Here is a 20,032-nt window from a genome sequence, read left to right on the forward strand (position 1 = left end):
CATTTTCCACTCGTTAAAATGCGATTGTGAGCAGATTAAGAGTCCAAGAGGACAAACAGTCAGTTTGTGAAGTAAACAGGTGAGGCAGAAAAGAGACAGAGTAGCTGCTCTGAAGTCCTGCAGCGGGTAAACTCAAACAGGTGAGTCAGTTTCTGACACGAAGTAGAAGCTGAAGTTACCTTTCACAATTTAAGAGAGGTAACACTCAACATTCATGAAGGTCAGATTATGTTTGTTTGTGAAAGTGATGTGTACAATTATAATTCTAGCTCAGGGTGAACATTTAGAGTATTTTATATACAGTCAGCTGCTCGTACTAAAAGTGAGGCAGATTTTTATGATTGTTCTCGTTCTGCTCACACCTAAATAAATTATCTTTAAAGGTTTATGGATCATGGGCTGATTTATCGATTGGCATATTGATTGATTCTGTGTTGCAGCTTGTCAGTATGATTCGAAAACTGTCATCTCTGGAGTTACTCCTCACCATCGTGACGGCTCTTCTTCTGATCTTGTGTGTCTCACTGAGTGTAGTGTCATGGCTCAGCATTCAGCCTAAAGGTAACACACAGTTCTAATAAACTGATCAGGTGTCAGCAGATGTGATTGATCCATATGTTTTTATTGTTGGTGTGCCTAGATCCTGTCGAGCCCACAGTGCTGAGTGGTCAGATGGAGATCGTAGCTCCTTTCTCTCAAGAGCTGAAAAACTCCACCAGTCTGCAGTTTAAATCTTTAGCCTTCGACATTGAAAACCGGGTGAGATCACAGGCTTTTATTTCAAAATAACAGGTAGTTGTAACCTTAAGCAACTGGTTACAGCCTTCATTATGAAAAACAGCAGAGAAAAGGGCTCAGAGGTATTGATAATTGTATCAGTGTGTTGTTTCATTTTACAGAAATATATTCATTGATGTACACACTGTTCAGATATTTATAGTCTGTTGTGTTTATTAAAAGTCTTCAAAATACGGAAGCTGTAAAGTACACCAAGTTTAGACAATAGAGAGCTGAAGTCATGTCTCTCTGGTTTGCCCCATGGGACCTTATTTCATAAAAAAAAACTTTGTATGGCAGTGAATGAAGAGAGACAAATGATTGTTTGATCCCAGTTGAGTTGTGCCATGAATTGAAGCTTAATTGGCGAAGTTTCAGGAGCAGGACCACACCTCAACAGCGCCAACTTCCGCATTTCTATAAATAACCACCTGACCCTCTCATCTTCTTCGCTCTCGTATTCTGCGCTCTCGCACCCAGAAACGAGATCACGCGACATCGCCTCGCCCGAGCACATCCAAACTTTTGTACGAGCAACATCAGGCTCTACTCACCTCATCATGGACTTCGTATCACTATTCCCGTCGGACAATCTTTCAGACGAGATGAGGATCACCATTCATCTGAAGCCGACTACTCTCCCGTCACCTCCGTACCCGAGGACCCGATTCCAGTGGCCCAACAGCCGGCTAGGACGCGAGCGGGTCCGAAGAGCACCAACTTCGTCTCATCCATGGTTCGTCTCCCGCCTGGTTCATCTCTCCTCAACATCCAAGATTATCATAGTTCGCCCGACGACTCTCCCGTGTCTCCCAGTCCACCTCCTTCCGCAGCAAAGAGAGGACGAGGAATTTCCGGAACAGAAAGTCACCGTCGCTGCAGTTCGCCACAGTTCGCCGACTCCTTCACCTCCAAGAAGCGAAGCCTCCCGCCATCGTTCCGCCAACACTGGCCGAACAACTCGCCGGTCACAACGTCTCCACGCTCCGGTGAGTTCCCCCCGACCGGCTTTCATCTTCTACAGTCACCGATTGGACAGTAGCCGCTCCCCAGAAAACTTTAAACGACAAATGAATTCTGTTTAACCGAATGGACTATAAAGCCAAACTTTCTCCACACGCATGTGTGCTTCTTCCGTCAACACCAGCTCTCTTCCGGGTGACGTCATCACGCGCACGCAACACACCGCGACGTCGACGCTCCTGTAAAAGGGACAGTACAATTAAATACTACAGCCCAAAGACAGCAGAAAGCTCATAGACAACAGAAAGTGCAGCAGCAAAAGTGGAGACAGAGATCCTCAGCCAGATCAAATGACTCTAGAGTTTCTGCTACCACCTCTCGTCATCACTCCACTCCAAAGGGAGTGCCCAGATGGATTTCAGGACCCTCCAATCCCCATCAGGATTTTCATCATCGACACTAGCAACCTACAACATCTAGGGCAACGTCATGGTGCCCACTGCCATCCAGTTCTAGCCACCACAACAGCCAATCTTCGAAAAATAAATAAATAAACTGATGGCTGTTCGTTCCGTTAACACCAGATCGCTTCCAGGTGACGTCATCACACACAGCCCTACAGGCAGTGACGTCTACGCTCTTGTTAAAGGGACAGTATAATCAAATGACAAAGCCCAAAGAAAACAAAGAGCAGCAGCAAAAGCAGAGACAGAGATCCTCTGCCAGATCAAACAACTCCAGAGTTTCCGCCACCACTTCTCGCATCACTACACTCCAGAGGGAGCGCCCAGATAGATTCCAGGACCCTCCAACTTCTATCAGGATTATCATCATCAGCTACAGCAACCTACAACCTCAAGGGCAAACGCCACAGTGCCCACCGCCATCCAGTTCCGGCCATCACTGCAGCTAAACTTTGCGGAGGCTCCTGGCACAGGGATGCCAGTGCCCCCTACAGCCCACTGCTAACAACCACAGCAGCCTGTTTCAGCGGAGGCTCTTGGCACCGGGATGCCAGCGCCCTCTGCTTCCTGTGTCCAGCAACCACAGCAGCTCGCTTCAACCGGGGCTCCTGGCACCGAGATGCCAGCGCCCCCTGCTTCCTGTTTCCAGCAACCACAGCAGCTCGCTTCAACTGGGGCCCCTGGCACTGAGACGCCAGTGCCCTCTGCTTCCTGTTCCAGCAACCACAGCAGCTCGCTTCAACCGGGGCTCCGGTCTGTATATAAAAAATTACTGTCAATTCTTGCACTACATCATGTAAATATGTACTTCGATGCTATTTTCTCCCCCTTTTAATTATAGTGTCTATTCTATTGTCTATTTTGCTATTGCGCTGTTCTCGTAATATTCTGCCGCGACAACAAATTTCCCCGTCTGCGGGACATTAAAGGATTCTGATTCAGATTTTGACCCTGGCACCGAGATGCCAGCGCCCTCTGCTCCTGTTTCGAGCAACCACAGCAGCTCGCTTCAACCGGGGCTCCTGGCACCGAGACGCCAGCGCCGTCTGCTTCCTGTTTCCAGCAACCACAGCAGCTCGCTTCAACCGCTCCGGTCTGTATATTAAAAATTACTGTCCATTCTTGCACTACATCATGTAAATATGTATATACGTCGATTCGATTCCATTTTCTTCCCCTTTTTAATTATAGTGTCTATTCTATTATCTATTTTGCTATTGCTCTATTCTCGTAATATTCTGCTGCTGCGAGAAACAAATTCCCCCGTCTGCGGGACATTAAAGGATTCTGATTCTGATTCTGATCCTGGCACCGAGATGCCAGAGCCCTCTGCTTCCTGTTTCCAGCAACCACAGCAGCTCGCTTCAACCGGGGCTCCTGGCACCGAGATGCCAGCGCCCCCCTGCTTCCCGTTTCAAGCAACCACAGCAGCTTGATCAACCGGGGCTCCCAGCACCGAGATGACAGCACCCCCTGCTTCCCATTTCAAGCAACCACAGCAGCTTGATCAACCGGGGCTCCCGGCACCGAGATGTCAGCACCCCCTGCTTCCCGTTTCAAGCAACCACAGCAGCTCGCTTCAACTGGGGCTCCTGGCACCGAGATGCCAGCACCCCCTGCTTCCCGTTTCAAGCAACCACAGCTGCTCGCTTCAACCGGGGCTCCTGGCACCGAGATGCCAGCGCCCTCTGGCGCCTATTTCCAGCAACCACAGCAGATTGCTTCAACCAGGGCTCCTGGCACCGGGATGCCAGCGCCCTCTGCTTCCTGTTTCCATCAACAACAGCACCTCGCTTCAACCAAGTCTCCTGGCACCAAGATGCCAGTGCCCTCTGCCACCTAATTCCAGCAACCACAGCACCTCGCTTCAACCGGGGCTCCTGGCACCGGGTGCCAGCACCCTATGCCGGGATGCAGGGAGCTTCCATCTCCCAGCTCCATCAGTCCCAGCAGCTCATGTCGGCTGGGGTCGTCAGCACCGGGATGCCGGCACCCGTTCTTCCCCCTCAACAGGCAACCACTAATTTCACTTTATACACAGCTACCCACACTGGGCCGCACAAAAAACCAAACGAGAGCTTCAGCCTTCTCTCGCGTGTTGTCGGCAGCTCCACCAGCACCCATACCTCCAGAACAGATGTCATCTACCCCTTCTATCATCTTCCCGTAATCAACGGCGTATATAAGAAAGGCAGGCCCGTCATGCACCAAGGAGGTTGTTCGATTTGCAACGGCTTCAACAGTACCGGATGCACCGTGTCCCAGTGCCGCTTCCTCCACGTTTACTCCTTCTGCAGCGGGGGCCACGCCCACCCCGAATGCCTGTACAACCTACCTCGCCAAAGCTAGTTTCTCATAAAGGACTTGAAGAAGGTCTTCACCCAGGACTCCACACAATCATCTATCTCTTTTGAAATCAAAAATCTTCAGTCGACCATAACCGAGCCAGATTCAGTTGACCGCACGCTCGCTAAGGAAGTTAAGGAAGGTCCAGGAACAGACCAGTGCTCTTAAAGTCCTCCCTATTCACCCCGACTTCTGCCGTTTCTTCAGCATCCATTGGCGTGGTATATATTACTTCGCCGTTAGGCTCACCTTTGGTCGCAAAGCAGCCTAAACTCTTGGACACCCCACCTGAAGCCCTCAGCTGGATCCAGTCTAACAATTTCCCCCCCACCACATCGCCAGCCGCTTCCGGCCTGATTACCCTGACTTCAGTCTTCTCCAACCTCGGGGTCCCATCGTCGCAGAGAAAACAGAGGGCCCCTCCACATCCCTTGAGTTTCTCGGAATCAGTCTTGACACTAACAAGTTTTAGACTTCATTCCCGGTCGGAAAGCTCAGCCGAACCTTCTTCTGCGCCCAGCGCCGCACCAAACGTCAACTTCTGTCCCTTCCGTCCCATCACTCTTGACCTCCATCTCCCTGGATAGCTCGAGCCTTGCTGAAATCTGTCCGTGACTCAACCCTATCACCAATTGGAACGGAATCACTTTCTTTTACGATGACCAACCAACTAACCCACATGACATCCATCTGTACAGCGATGCTGCTCCTTAGGCCGGTTTTGGGGGTTTCTACAAAGGAAGATGGCTTGTGGCAGAATCGCCCCCCGAAGCTCGCTAATGAATGCCAGAAGTTCAGAAGCTTGGCACCTCACGCAGATACCTTCCCTACGCCAGTTGGGCTTCGACATTCAACTCGTAAATCCTGTGCTTATACCCCTGATAAGCGACTACCAGAGCTCCACCATCAACAGCCTATCACCCTCGACCCTCTCTTCCTACTGGACAGCTTGGAAAGCTTCCATTACTTTCACGACCAATACAACACAACCTTTCCGTCATTCGATCTCATCACCACGACTTCTTTCAGTACTTACGCCCATTCCTCATGACAAATCACGCACCACCAAGCTTACCTTAGCGGTATCAGCTTCTTTCCAAGACAATAACCGGCTGTTCGTTAACAGTTCGTTAAGCCCTCGCCGTCTTCCTCTTAATGCCAACTTGCCGTTAATCTGCCTCCACACAATCCGTTCCGGGTACGGCACTCCTCAAGTCGCCCAAACCCTGGAAGCCATGTTCTTGCTTGCCTTTTGGCTTCCTCAGATGCTCCGAATTCACCTCCTCAACCATTCACTTCGACTCAAGCCGTCATGCTTGCATTTCTGACTTGTCTCGCTTTTCAGACGACACTATGGTGTTCCACTTAAAGCAAATCAAAACCAATCAATTTGGTCCGCCTACACCCGTCTTCTTCTTCAAGGTCCAATCACCACTGAATCCCTTCGAAACCCTCGCAAATTTCTTGCAATTCCGTAAATCTCACAACAACGACAGATCCTCTTTTCATCTCCGAATCCAGCCAAGTGGCTACTCGATTCTGGTTCCACCATCACTTTCGCCGGGTGCTCTCATTGTCTGGTATTTTGCCCGACAACTACTCTGGGCACTCCTTCAGAATCGGAGCTGCCACTTCAGCCTCCCGTAATGGCTTCCCAGAACACTTCATACATCTCATAGGCCGCTGGTCCTCCCAAACGTACCACCGTTACATCTGTTCAGATCTCAAAGATCTCAGATCCGCTCAATCTCTTCTCAAGTAATTGGAGGTTTTTGGGGGTCCGTCGCTGCCCGGGAGCGGCGGCGGATTCTCTACAAGAATCCCCACAACGCACTCGAAGAACTCAAAAGAACCAAGATCTTCGACACTTCGTTTTCCTTTGTCACTAATAAATCCTTAAACGCATCTCGTTGATGGTGTGGTCCTTGCTAGTGAATTGAAGCTTAATTGGCGAAGTTTCAGGAGCAGGACCACACCTCAACAGCGCCAACTTCCGCATTTCTATAAATAACCACCTGACCCTCTCATCTGCTTCGCTCTCGTATTCTGCACCCCTCCCCCCCACCCCATTTCTCTCTGTCTGTTTCTTCTTTCTCTCCTCTCCTTCGTAGGTCCAGGAGGGGGTCCGTCGCTGCCCGGGAGCGGCGGCGGATTCTCTACAAGAATCCCCACAACGCACTCGAAGAACTCAAAAGAACCAAGATCTTCGACACTTCGTTTTCCTTTGTCACTAATAAATCCTTAAACGCATCTCGTTGATGGTGTGGTCCTTGCTAGTGAATCACACATATAATGTTTGTCAATTCAAAAGATCATTTTCCAATTTAACAAAGTTGCAGTTTGTCATAAAAATAATGAAATATAAGACTTTGAAAATACATAATTATAAAGACTACATAGCCAACAGTTCCGTTAGTGACGTCATCTCATTGAACCAAAACCTGTAACTTTAAACACTGTAGAGCTGCTCCTGTATATTAGCAGCTCACAGAACTGACCAACTCTCCTCTTACATATGATTTTCATCTTTTTTAGCACTTTTTCTGAGCCAAGCATATGTGTGATTCATGGCACAATACAAGTGGGATCGACATTCACTACTGTACAGTTTTTTGACAACTGGGTGGGCGTGACTCTGGCTCTCAATATAAACTTCACAGTGTCACAGTGTCTGTAGGTTTCTCTGTAAAGTCACCTGATCACAGTCTGCCCTCTGATTGTCCGACAGATATCTGAGGCATACAGTCTCACCGAGCTGAGGCTTCTCTACAGGACCAGTCAGGTTTTATACTTCAGGTCAGATTTCTGATCAATCACACCATAACTGATCAATATACTAATCAGCAGCTGTTGGCAGCAGTATTAGTAAGTGGCTGGTTGATTAACTGATTAATCAGGAATAGACTCTGCCAAAGGTATTTATTATCGAATCTTTATTGATGTGTGTTTTTTCTTAGTCCGGCTACAATGCGTGTGGCGGTCAACTTTGACCTCTGGTTCAATCAGCCAATCGATGCAGAAGAGGCGGAGCGGCAGCTGGTGACGGGGATTAATGAGGCCGGGAACACGGGATTGGTGATCAGCACATTCACTATTCAGATCACAGGTGACGCTCTGAGATCACAGATGTCTTTTAAATTCTGATTCTTATTCAGTTCATTTTAAAGGAACAGTTCACCCAAAAATGAAAAATTCAGTCTTCATCTACTCACCCTCATGCTGATGGAGCTTCAGAGTGAAACAGAGTCGCAACATTTTCCTGAACAACTGAAGTAGATGGAGGCTCCATACAGCTTGTCAGACCTAATCCAAATTTCAGGAAGCAAACTGATATGAAAAGATGTTTTTTACACCCTTTAAAAGCCAAAATCGTCCCTGTAGCTGCCGAGCCGAAAGCGTTAGCATGCACCACATCTGAAATGGGTGCATATGCTCACCCATTTTATCAAGGGTGCAAATAATGTCTTTTTCAAATCTTGTTGTTTTTTTTTTTTTACCTGCAAACTGGCAACTACCAAGACTGTTGATAATTGAAGAAACACAGATACCACATGATACCAACAATCTTATACTACTGGCTTACAAACCTTGTTAAAAGCTCGAACCAAATGTCAGAATTCTTACAGAGATAAACAAAACAAACATTTTAGACCTGAAAAAACATTTTAAAATGATTATTTAACGATCATAATAACGTTTTTAAGAAAAACAGATACTTTTGCTGCATTTTTATTATATTTATGTATATAAATGATTTGTCTACATAAAAATGTAATCAATATGACCTTTAATGTCACATGATGTCTCACTTATAGGCAAGCCAGTTTATATTTGCATGAAACAGCCAAAACTGAAAACAGCAGAAACTAAATATCAGAATATTTTTCTTCATTCCTGCAGAGAAAAAAGACCAGACAACAGCTGCACCGACAACTGCCACAACTACAGCCCGTGAGAAGACTCTCTCTATTTTTTTTTTAATATATTATCATATTTATATCCACAATACAAACTCTGTATGTCTCTATCAAATGTCTGCTATTTAAAGAGCTTCTTCTGCCAACCAACATCAGAATTATCAGAAGCAGATGTAACTATCGTTGATGTTTTGATCTAGATTTTACAGTTGATCTTCTCACATGTAGAGTTACAGTCAATTTTTAATTTAAATACGTTTATTGTCTAAAGTTCAGCTTTACATTTACATTTACATTTACATTTACATTTAGGGGATTTAGCAGATGCTTTTGCCCAAAGCAACATACAATTAGTACATTTGTCACAAACCAGAAACCAAAACATATCACCATTGATAAAGTAAGAATGAAAAAAATAGAAACAATTTTCAAGCCCTCATCTGAGTATGGTTGCTGCTATTTATCAAGGATACCTTAAGTACATAATGTGCTATGATTTAAGTGCTAAGGGTAAGAACTTACAAGTGCATTTGTTTTTTATTGGGGGTGGGAGGGATTCATGCTATGCAGGGTCAAGGTGAAGTCTAAAAAAGTGAGGAGCATCAAAATATAAGGTAAAGGTGATCTAAAGCGAGATACACCAAAAGACATCAGGTTAAACTAGATGCTCCACTTTATTAGTTGTGAAGAAGTCTGTCATGTTTGTCCCATTCTCACTTTGTGTCCACAGTAACGTGTAAGTCTTATGAGAAGAAATGTGCTGATGGATCGAGGTGTGTTTTGAGGAGCAAGTTGTGTGACGGAGTCGATGACTGTCCCGATGCTTCTGATGAAGACGCTGCTACCTGTGGTCAGTCGTGTTCATAATGAAGGGGCATTATGTAAGACTTGGGCAAATTTTTTGTCCAAAAATAAACATTGTCAACCAAATGTTAAGACACAACAGTGATGACATTATGTCAAAGATGTCTATGTATTGTGTTGCAGAGATGTTGACTGAAGTTAGCATGCTAACAAGTTACCTCCAGATTGTCCTGTCTCATAATACCACTTTGTACCTCAAAAGGTACAAAATTATGACAGTCAAACAAGTCATTTCTCTGGGTTATGGCACTGTTAGCTTATGAAAAAAAGGCCTTTGGGCCCCAGTACATCATTTGACATTGTAAAGTTTTTGTACAAAAACTGTCTTTAAAGCCTGGCCCTCTTTGTTGGGGGACTTGGCTGCTAGTCAATAAAGCCGAAGATAGCTATAGCACAGAGTATAGTGAGCAGCAGTTAGCGGTAATGCTGCCCTCCCTATAGTTTTGGAACTACCCTCACTAGGTGGCCACATCCAAACACTTACAGGAGCATCAGGTTACAGTTTAACTGACATAAGGGGAATTTGCAGCTGATAATAATGGATTTGTCCTCAATTGTTGTCTAACTTACTGTGACATCATCATGATCTCAATAGCAACATGCGATGGACAGTTCGTGCTGAGGGGTCCCAGCGGTTCGTTCAATTCATCAGGCACCTCAGAGAGCAGCAGCAGAAACTGTCGCTGGATCATAAGGTATACACACACACACGCATGCAAGGATGTGCGCACACACACACACACACACACACACACACACACACACACACACCCTCTCTCTCTCTCTCACACACACACACAGTTTTGTAAAAAATACCCAAAGTCATAAAAGTGAAGATATTGCGTTAAAATATAGATAAGTGGAACATAGGTGCTTGAGGATAAGCTTCGGTATTTACAGTAAAAATAATCTGAAGTGCATTATTTGTGTGTAATGCAGTGTGTGTTATAAAATCTGAGAATTTCCTGTGCCGTTCCTTTAGGCAGCGGGGTTGAATGAGTCTGTTACTGAAGCTGCTCTTACTTTGGTAAAAGTGAAAGTCACCCATATGAGTAGTATTTTAGTGAAAGTCTTAAAAGTGCTTCATGTCAAATGTACCCAAGTATGAAAAGTAATCTACTGGTAATGAATTGAATAGTACAAGTGAAAGTAAATCATACATATATTCGCATTTATGCATATACTGAATACTATGGGTCGGCAGATTATCACACTGACTGATTATTGGATCTGATATTAAGCCGTTTCTGATTATTGATTAAATCCCATTGCCAGTCAAAAATATTACTCAGAAATGCATCACTTTGGCATGTAATCTGAAAATTAACTAGTAAGTTAAGTTAAAATAAATATAGTGGAGTAAAAGGTACAATATTTGCCTCTACAATGGCGTGGAGTTGAAGTAGTGAAAAATGGCACTACTCAAGTCAAGTACAATTACGTCAAAATTGTAATAAGTACAGCAGTTGAGTAAATGTACTTACAATTACATTACATCAATACATACAAATGCAGACACACTGCTGCACTTCCTCTCATGTCCACCAGATTCTGCTGTGATCAAATTGTGTGAGAATCTTCCAGTCTTGACAGCAGGGAGACTTTCACAATTAGAACAGGAAGTTTAAACAGAATATTTTCTCATAAACGTATCTATGTTGTTTTTAGGGTCCATCAAGGACTTTTTGTTGAGATCCACGTCAAGTTTGCAGCAGGCAACCAAGACATTCTGAGATTTTATGAAGGGGTTGGAGAAGACAAAACCCTCATAGGTAAACCTCAGACAGACACACACATACACACACACAGTCAATGTTGTAACAGATCTAAGGTGTAGCAGATTCATTAACTCACATTTTAATATGCTGTACAGCTCAGATCACCCCCACCGCACCTTCCTGGATTGTGTGGCTGCTGACCAACCAATCAACCGTAGAATTTATATATGATGACATCAGCATTCACTCAGGGTTCAGCGCCACCTACAGGGCTGCTAACACCTCCAACCTCTCAGGTAAGGTCTCAGGTCTTTACTACACCTCAAACAGTAAGTATAAAACTGTAGTCAGTGTGTTACTGTACCTGACCTCTGTGTGTGTGTGTGTGTGTGTGTGTGTGTGTGTGTATGTGTTCAGACGAGCAGAAGGTGACATGTAACTTTGAGCAGGGTATGTGTTTCTGGAGGCAGACACAGGACGACGATGGAGACTGGGAGCGAGTCAGGGGCTCCACGTTTCCTCCACTGACCGGCCCGAGTGTCGATCACACGCTGGGCAACAGCTTAGGTGGGTTTAACATTATACTGATAACTAAAGTCATAGTAAAGTCAAAACTGCACAAAACAGAAATAACAACAAGAACATTAAAGACACAAAGACAAGACACAACGTAATTATATACAGTAAGTAGTGAAGTAGAAAATTGAATATAAAATTAAGAAGGAAAAGTTTTTAAAAATTCTGTAAGGATATGATCATTGTTCATGTTGAAATTGTTGTTCTTGTTATTGTTGTTGTAATAATATCAGTAGTATTGGGTATTATACTCAGTAGCATTGATTAGTTTTTGTGTGTCTCTGTCAGGTTTCTACATCACCACACCTGTGAGTCCTGGGCAATTCCCGAAGAGTTTCAGGATCAACAGCCTTCCTCTTACTCCGACCACAGAGCCCAAGTGTCTGAGCTTCTGGTAAACATAAGCAATAAAAAAATAAGCATATGATCAAATTATCATGTAAACGACCAGAAAATAAACAAATAGCCATGTAAACCAGTGGAAAATAAACAGATAAGCATGAAGACAACCGGGGAGTAAACAAATATACATGCAAACAATCCAGACATTATAAAGATAATAAGATGAGAAAAAGACAAATGAACCTGCGAGTGAATAAATACGTAAACAGGAAGTAACCTGGCTGTTCATAGGTATCACATGTTTGGAGAGAACGTCCACCGTCTCAACGTCCTGCTGCTCCAACCGTCTCAATCAACTGCAGGTATCGTGGTGTTCCAGAAAGATGGTAACTATGGTGACAACTGGAACTACGGCCAGGTGACCCTCTACCTGAAGACAGAGGTCATGGTCAGTGACATCACACAGGAAGTCCACAAACTGATCAGCAGTATGTGTAATGTGTCAGCTGTTCAGTGTGACCTCTGACCTCTGCAGGTGGTGTTTGAAGCTCTGAAGAAAGGAGGGCTGTTTATGGATGAAATTGCTCTGGATGACATCACACTGACTTCTGGTCCATGTGGCCCCGCCCCCCCTGAACCAACCAATGTACCGCCTCCTACAATCATACCAGGTAACTCACAGACCACGCCCTTATACTAGGCAACACAGACCATGCCTTTTTTTACAGTTAGACAGAGTCTGACTCTGCTCTCTCTGCTCTTATTGGTCCAGCTGACTGTGGAGGACCCTTTAATCTCTGGGAGACAAACTCCACCTTCACCTCCCCAAATTACCCACATTCCTATGGGGACGAGTCTAAGTGTGAGTACACCTGTCTGGACAGGCTCAATTCAACTTTTAGTTCTACACTTGTACTTATATTTTACTCATACCTGTACAAGTTTACCTGAAGTTTCACACTCACCTGTAACCTGTGTGGTGTTTCTGTAAATACCCAGGTCTGTGGATTCTCCATGCCAACGAGGGTCAGAACATCCAGCTCCACTTCGTGGACTTTGACATTGAAACGGTATATGACGTCGTAGAGGTGCGGGATGGGGCGGAGGCAAACTCTCCCCTACTGGGTGAGGATGGGATTCACCCAGAATCCATTTCAGCTTCATTCTCACTATATGTGTGAACGCTGACTTTATTCCAGTTTATTCTGCTTCAGGTTTTAACTTGCTTTGTTCTCAGCTGTCCTCACTGGTAGTGATGGCACCGCCCAAGATGTGTTCTCAACAACCAATCAGATGGCGGTCTGGTTCTTTACGGATGACTCCCAATATGGCCGAGGGTTCAAAGCCAACTTCACCACCGGGTTCAACCTGGGTGTACCAGGTGAGGTCAAAGGGTTGACGTTGTCGAGACTATAATTTCTATTAGAAAAAAAGCCAGTAAACACAAGTTGATTTATTAGTATTATTAATTATTGATTAATAATTGCACTGACGTGTCATGTCGTTTGTGAATAGCTCCATGTGCTGTCGGTCAGTTCCAGTGCCAGACAGGAAGTTGTATCTATGGTGACGGTTATTGTAATGGTGTGGTCGACTGTCCCGATGCCTCTGATGAAGCTGACTGTGGTGAGACCATCAGCTGGAGCTTCTCTAATGATCAATTCTGATGTCACAGACATCAGTGTTCTCATCTGATTTGAAACTGCAGTGCACTCATTACATCATTTCACTCCTTTACATTTGATTGTATTATAGCAGTAATGTGACATATAACCTAACCTTTCCTATCCCGTGCTAAGTAAAGCTAAGCTAAGCTTACTTGGGTGAGCTTGTTGGGTTAGTGCCCTGAATGCTATCCAGATTGTCTGAAAATTGATTCTTCTCTTTAGTTTTCTGGTGGCATCGTGCACCTTTGTATACTGCTGCTGCATTTTCTACACTCTCAGATGGCATCGCTCTCCCTTCCTCTATCCTTTCCCTCTCATCTTCTCTGAAAACAATTGAAAAGTCTCTGCATTTTGAAGAGCTTTTTTCCAGTTGACTCTTTATAAGTCAAGGGCCAAATGACAATTAAACATAATATATGTCTATGTTAAACTAACCTTACTATGCGTCAAACTGGTAGTGTGGTCAGTGGAATTGATGGACTCTCAGGTGTCCACATAGATGTTGTGGAATTTCGGCTCTCTTGACCATTCAGGAGACATGAAGAAGACTCAGAAGCCGTTTTTAGACAGGGTACCAAGCCGCTAATTTGCCCGTCCTTTTGGTGGCTCGGTCCGCAGTTTTAGACATAGGCCGGCAAATTGGGGGTCTGTTTTGGTCCGCCGATTTTCTGCCTCGGAGGGTACACTTATTTTCGCCTCGCCTGCTATCTAAAAACGAGGTGGCAACGTGCCGGCCTCTGCGTGAGGTGGGCGGAGGTGTCGATGACCTGCGCTGATGTGCGACCCACAGCCAGGGAGTTTTAAAACCAAGAAACAGCTGATCACAGCAGTCAGTCCATCATTTCATCTGCGGACATTAAGATGAGCGACTGGACAGCCGCTGAGATCCAGGAGATGCTAGCGTCTCCTCGGTCTCTGTAGCTGTTTGGTTGTGTTAGCTTGTTGTTGTGTCGGCAAGCTAACACTGGTCGCTACTTTCAAATTAAAAGCACCGGGCTAAGTTCGCAGTTCTAAACTCCAATAGGGTGCAATGTAATGCTCTTATTTTGAAGACAAATTTGTTGTCACCGTTCACAGCTCAACTTCGAGCTTCACGTCACGTCACATGTTTACGCCTACTTCAGAGGCGACTTTTGGAAAAGGAGGAATATTACGCCTTCGTTTTAGAAAGACAGGCCGGCACATTGCCGTCCTCACCTTGGAGCAAATGTGCCGCCTTTTCTATCTAAAAAGGGCTAGAGACACCGATGGCTAATGTTGAGATAGTTTATAAAACAAGAACTTGGACTAGAAAAATAACAGCACGTCTGACTGCACCGAGTGTTGCCATGATAATCCTCCTGAGTCCTCCCCAATGTCCAAATTATATCTTACAGTTTCAGGAGGTGGTGCTTCCATACATGGTTATCTGTTTAATAACATAGCAAGGGGGTGGTGCTTATAGAGCAATCATCACTATCCTTATCCAGACTTTAACATCTGTACAAGACACGTATGACCTCCTATTGTATAGAGACATAATGTCCTTTGAGAGTCATATTTTTTCCCAACAATAGATACTGTGTGATATTCTGATTGACATGCTAATTGACATTGTGGGTGTGGCTGTGTGTGTTTCAGTCAAGTTGCAGGGGAATAATTCCAGTGGTCTCCAGATCCAAATTGATTCCTCTCCACACACCGTATGTGCTGACAGCTGGAACTCACAGCTGTCTCTCTCCACCTGTCAGTACCTGGGATACAGGTAAAGTTCACACTACAAGATTTTAGTCCCAATGGTTTTTGGAGTTTTTGGAGCAGCCAAACAACCTGAAATGTTTGGATCGCCTGAACTAAATTAAGGTTCTTGTAGGAAACAGAAACATAAAGGCATCCAGTTATAGATCCAGAGTCCAAATTCTGCAGTTGATTTTTAGAGTCTGGTCTTTGTTCCTTACTCTCTACAGGTTCGGGGAGGCCACACTGCTGCCAGCTCAGCCCCAGGATTCGCCGTTTGCAACCATCACAGTCACCAGCAACGGAACACTGGAAACCATTGTCAGGTACCAATGACCAGACCCAAAACCAGATATAGAAACACATGCATTAAAAAATAAAAACAGAGCTAGATGCAGAAACTGAAGTCGAACTAGAACCAGTCAGAAGAACTGATTCTGTCTGAGGAGTAATACTGGTTGTTTTGTTTTTTACAGTGAAACCTGCAAAAGTGAGGAAGTGGTTTCTCTGAGCTGTGACAACCAACGTGAGAACTCTGACCCTTCTTTTATTCATGTAATTTAAATATTGTTTTTGTTTTACATGCAGAGACTGACGGCGCCTCTGTGTGTTTTAGCTTGTGGTGTTCGACAGGTCGCTAATGTCAGAAGGGAGATTGACCAATCAGCAGAGAGCATACCAGGTCAAGGTAAAAGTGTGAATAAGGTTTTCAGTTAGAATAGGAACTCTCCGTGACCTGATTCTGTTTCTTTCAGACTGACTGTTTTAAGTGTTTGTTGTTCCTGTCAGGTGATGGCAGAGTGGTGGGCGGGTATGATGCTGCAAAGGGGGCGTGGCCGTGGACTGTGTCTCTACAGTTAAGGAGGAAACATGTGTGTGGAGGCTCAATGATTGGCAGAGATTGGGTCCTGACCGCTGCACACTGCATCTATGGGTGAGATCATAATGACAGATAATTTATTTTAGCATTAAAAAGCAAGAACTCACAATTTACACAATTTAGTTGTTACGCGTCTAGAAAACTGCATATAAATCAAATGATTAGTATAAGTAGTATTGTGAAGTATGATTTTTCAAATCTAAAGCATTATATTTAAAAGTGTCTTACATTTTTATAACATATTTACATATGAAGTAAAAAAAAAAAAAGTGTGTTTCTGTTATCAAACTACTGTCGTGTTTTAAATGTTGACCTGTATGAAACATATGAGGCAGATATGTTTTTGTTCCACAGGAAGAATGTCCTCAGTTGGTGGTCAGTTGTTGCAGGTCTTCACTCTCAAACTGATGAAAACTCTGCTGACGTTCAGACCCGACAAGTCGATCGCATCATCATCAACAAACACTACAACAGACTAACTAAACAGGCTGACATTGCCCTGATGCATCTGGAGCAGCCAGTCAACTTCACCCGTCAGTAACAACACACAAATTACAATCTTCCCATCTGGTCACTTATTACACAAACTCGTTTTTAATAATTAATTAAAACTATATGAGTCCATTCAGTGGAGCTTTCTGACAGAAAAAAAATGACCTGCTCCTGTAGTGAGTGTAGTGTGAAGTAATAAAAACATCATGTAAACTATATTGTTAAAATAAATGCAGACAATGACTTTTTTTTATAAAGCGTGAATAATGGCCACCAATGTGTAACATGATGAAGTAATATGACGTCACAAAGTCACTCAATTAAAGGCACGACAACTGACAGGGTGTTTCAGGAACAGTGTTTTCTGTGGGAGAGATGAGCTTCTGTTGGCACAGACTTAAGGTATTTTTAACTTTCAAGACCTTTTACATGCACAAGAATCTATACAGAACTTTGACGGAAAAGAGAAAACAAAATACATATTAAAGCATGATAGGTCTGTAAAAACAGCACAGAATTTCTATAGATTGGTTTATTATTTTAAATAACAGCATCAATCAAAAATATCAAAATATTTATAGAACTGATTTTTGATAGTGAAGAGTCATAATTTTCAAGTGGCTTGTTGGCTCTGCACACAATAATGAAGAAAATAGTGAACAACCACATGAAATTCTGAAGTATAGTTATTTGTATCATCTTCATAGACTTTGCGTTCAGAGTCATGGCAGACTGATGGAAGAGAGCTTATGATCTCTCAAGTGTTTTAAACGATTCTCAAACTGTACAGAGCAATAATGAATGTAGTTTTGCCACAGAAACTAGTACTTCTGTCTATTGTTGATTGTAAAATATTAGTCTTCATATTCATAATGAAATCAGACATCTTTGGACATCGTATGAGGTTCTTTCAGTATATTCTTTTGTCAACAGAGTATTGATGGCCTTTTGTTGTAATAAATAAACTTCTTAAATTTGATTGACACTTTCATGAAACATCTGGTCATTCTAAACAGAAGTGCTGTGTTTTACAGAGACCGTCCAGCCAGTGTGTTTACCTCCTGAGGGTCAGGAATACACAGCAGGAAGGAAATGTTTCATAGCTGGATGGGGACGGCTCGCTGAGCAGGGTTAGAAACATCAAGACTCCCCCTGTCTCTATTTCTCTTACCTGACTCTCTCTATATCTGCTGCTCTACCTGTCTCGTTTCTCTCTTACCTGTTTCTCTCTCCTCCCTGTATGTCTGTCTCTCCCTTGTCTGCCTCTCTTTACCTGTCTCTTTCTGGCATGTCCGTCTGTCTTTCCACCTTTCTGTCTAGCTCTTAGCTTGTTTGTCTCACTTTTTACCTCTCTCTCTCTCTCTCTCTCTCTCTCTCTACACTTGTCTCTCTCCACCTGTCTGTCTCTCATTTGTCTCTCTCATTCTCTCGCCTGTCTGTCCCTCTCTAACCTGTCTCTCATTCTCTCCAATGGTCTGCTTGTTTGTGTCTCTCTTTCTGTCTCTCAGCTGTCTCTCTTTCACCTGTCTGTGACAGTCACTATCCGTCCTTCTCTCACACACCTATCTCTCTTTACCTGTCTCTCTTACTCTCCACATGTCTCTCTGTCTCTCCGCCTATGTCCGTCTCACCTGTCTGTGTTGCTCACTACTTGCCTCTCTCTCTCATCTGTCTCTCTCTCCCACCTGTCTGTCTCTCTCAAACCTGTCTCTCTTTCTCACACGTCTCATTTTCCCTCCACCTGTCTGTCTGTCTGTCTTTCCACCTGTTTCTCTATCTTACCCGTCCCACTCTCCAACCATCTCACTCTCTCTCGCTGACCTCTATCTGTCTGTCTCTGTCTCTGTTTCTCCCACATGTCTCTATCTCTCACACACCTGTCTGTGTTGCTTATTACCTGTCTCTCTCTCTCTCTCTCCCCCGTCTGTCTCTTTCAGGTTCTTTACCTGATGTCCTCCAGGAGGCTGAGGTTCCTCTAGTGGCTCAGGATAAGTGTCAGCATTGGTTACCTGAGTACAACATCACCTCCAGCATGCTGTGTGCTGGATACGCAGAGGGAGGGATCGACTCCTGCCAGGTAATGACGCACCTGACTCACCTCGACTCTACAGTCCACCAACCATCCCACCCTGATCCGGACCAGCCCTTTAGATGAACCCAGACAGCCTGAACATATTTAGTCCTGACAGCTGATTTCTGTGTAGAAAAGTCAACAACATAAACAGGAAATGTGATGCTTTCGCTTCAACACTATTAAAATGATATTTTTAACGTTGAAATTGTTCCAGGGCGACTCTGGAGGTCCACTAATGTGCCTGGACGATGGACACTGGACTGTCATTGGTCAGTCACAAACACACACACACACACACACACACACACACACAAACACAACACACACACACACACACACACACACACTATGACTTAGTATGATGCAGATGAGGTCAGAGGGAACAACTTATTCTGATTGCTTTCTGACAGGTGTGACATCATTTGGGATTGGCTGTGGGCGTCCTGAGAGACCTGGAGTCTACGCCCGAGTCTCAGCCTTCACGTCCTGGATCGCTGAGGCCAGACGCTCCAACTCCTCCTCCTCCATCTCCCTCCTCTGAGTCCTTGACTGTATATTTGATAAATAATTATCATTCTAACTGATTTAGATTACGTTTAAAAGCTCCCACACTCTGATGTTGAGGCCTGAAACTCTAAATAAGCAATAACCAAATGTTATTTGATTGTTTTTCAGTCATTTATTTTGAATGAAATACTTTGAAATAGTTTTTTTCAAGTATTCATTTCTTGTTTTTATGAGGGTTTTTTTGGCCTTTATATGGCTTTATTGATAGGATAGATGGAGATATGACAGGAAACAGGCTGAGAGGGATGTTTCTACTATTGTATTTCTCTTTCTTCTTCTTCTTCTTCTTCTTCCTCTTCGTCTTCTTCTTCCTGTTCTTCTTCTCACTACAGACTAACAAAAGACTTTATGTTTTGTTCCATAGGTCTTGAATTATAGGTCTCTTTCCTCGATTCTGTGTATCCAAACAAATGTATCCATATGAGCCATACCGATTTGAGCCTGGAAAGCATTTCTGCACATTTTTATGTTCAAATTTGTTTGCTATTCCTCCCACAGGTTTTGAGCAATTCGCATCAAAATCAGCACATAACATGTGGACCAATTTCAAAATAGAAGTGCTTTTTTCAGATTTTGTGATATTCCATATGGTTTTGAATTAAACACTTTTAAAACTGTATCTTAAAAGTTAATTTGAGTGTGTGGATTTCCTTTGTGGATATTTCTATA

The 20,032-nt window shown here is 44.0% G+C and overlaps 1 protein-coding gene across 1 annotated transcript; it reads left to right on the plus strand.

The window, feature by feature from the left end:
- The first annotated feature begins 26 nt into the window (after positions 1 to 26).
- On the plus strand, positions 27 to 19,995 carry tmprss15 (transmembrane serine protease 15). The gene is made up of 28 exons (XM_030438225.1): positions 27 to 140; positions 441 to 561; positions 641 to 759; positions 7,279 to 7,346; positions 7,508 to 7,656; positions 8,451 to 8,501; positions 9,198 to 9,317; positions 9,927 to 10,026; positions 11,000 to 11,103; positions 11,205 to 11,345; positions 11,467 to 11,616; positions 11,914 to 12,019; positions 12,259 to 12,415; positions 12,503 to 12,638; positions 12,740 to 12,829; positions 12,967 to 13,092; positions 13,205 to 13,348; positions 13,483 to 13,593; positions 15,255 to 15,378; positions 15,581 to 15,676; positions 15,827 to 15,876; positions 15,967 to 16,038; positions 16,140 to 16,284; positions 16,585 to 16,763; positions 17,757 to 17,852; positions 18,660 to 18,799; positions 19,011 to 19,065; positions 19,207 to 19,995. The coding sequence occupies exons 2-28, from the start codon at positions 450 to 452 to the stop codon at positions 19,335 to 19,337; spliced, it is 3,072 nt and encodes a 1,023-aa protein (XP_030294085.1). The 5' UTR covers positions 27 to 140; positions 441 to 449; the 3' UTR covers positions 19,338 to 19,995.
- Positions 19,996 to 20,032: the final 37 nt, after the last annotated feature.

Source organism: Sparus aurata, chromosome 13 (assembly GCF_900880675.1).
Source record: "Sparus aurata chromosome 13, fSpaAur1.1, whole genome shotgun sequence".
Taxonomy (NCBI): Eukaryota; Metazoa; Chordata; class Actinopteri; order Spariformes; family Sparidae; genus Sparus; species Sparus aurata.

Bases quoted from the DNA above. Each gene is read 5' to 3' on its own strand.
- tmprss15 (XM_030438225.1), top strand. From the start codon at position 450: ATGATTCGAAAACTGTCATCTCTGGAGTTACTCCTCACCATCGTGACG. The intron at 15,877-15,966 runs GTGAGAACTCTG...TGTGTGTTTTAG, and splicing joins TCTGAGCTGTGACAACCAAC to CTTGTGGTGTTCGACAGGTC. The intron at 16,039-16,139 runs GTAAAAGTGTGA...TGTTCCTGTCAG, and splicing joins AGAGAGCATACCAGGTCAAG to GTGATGGCAGAGTGGTGGGC.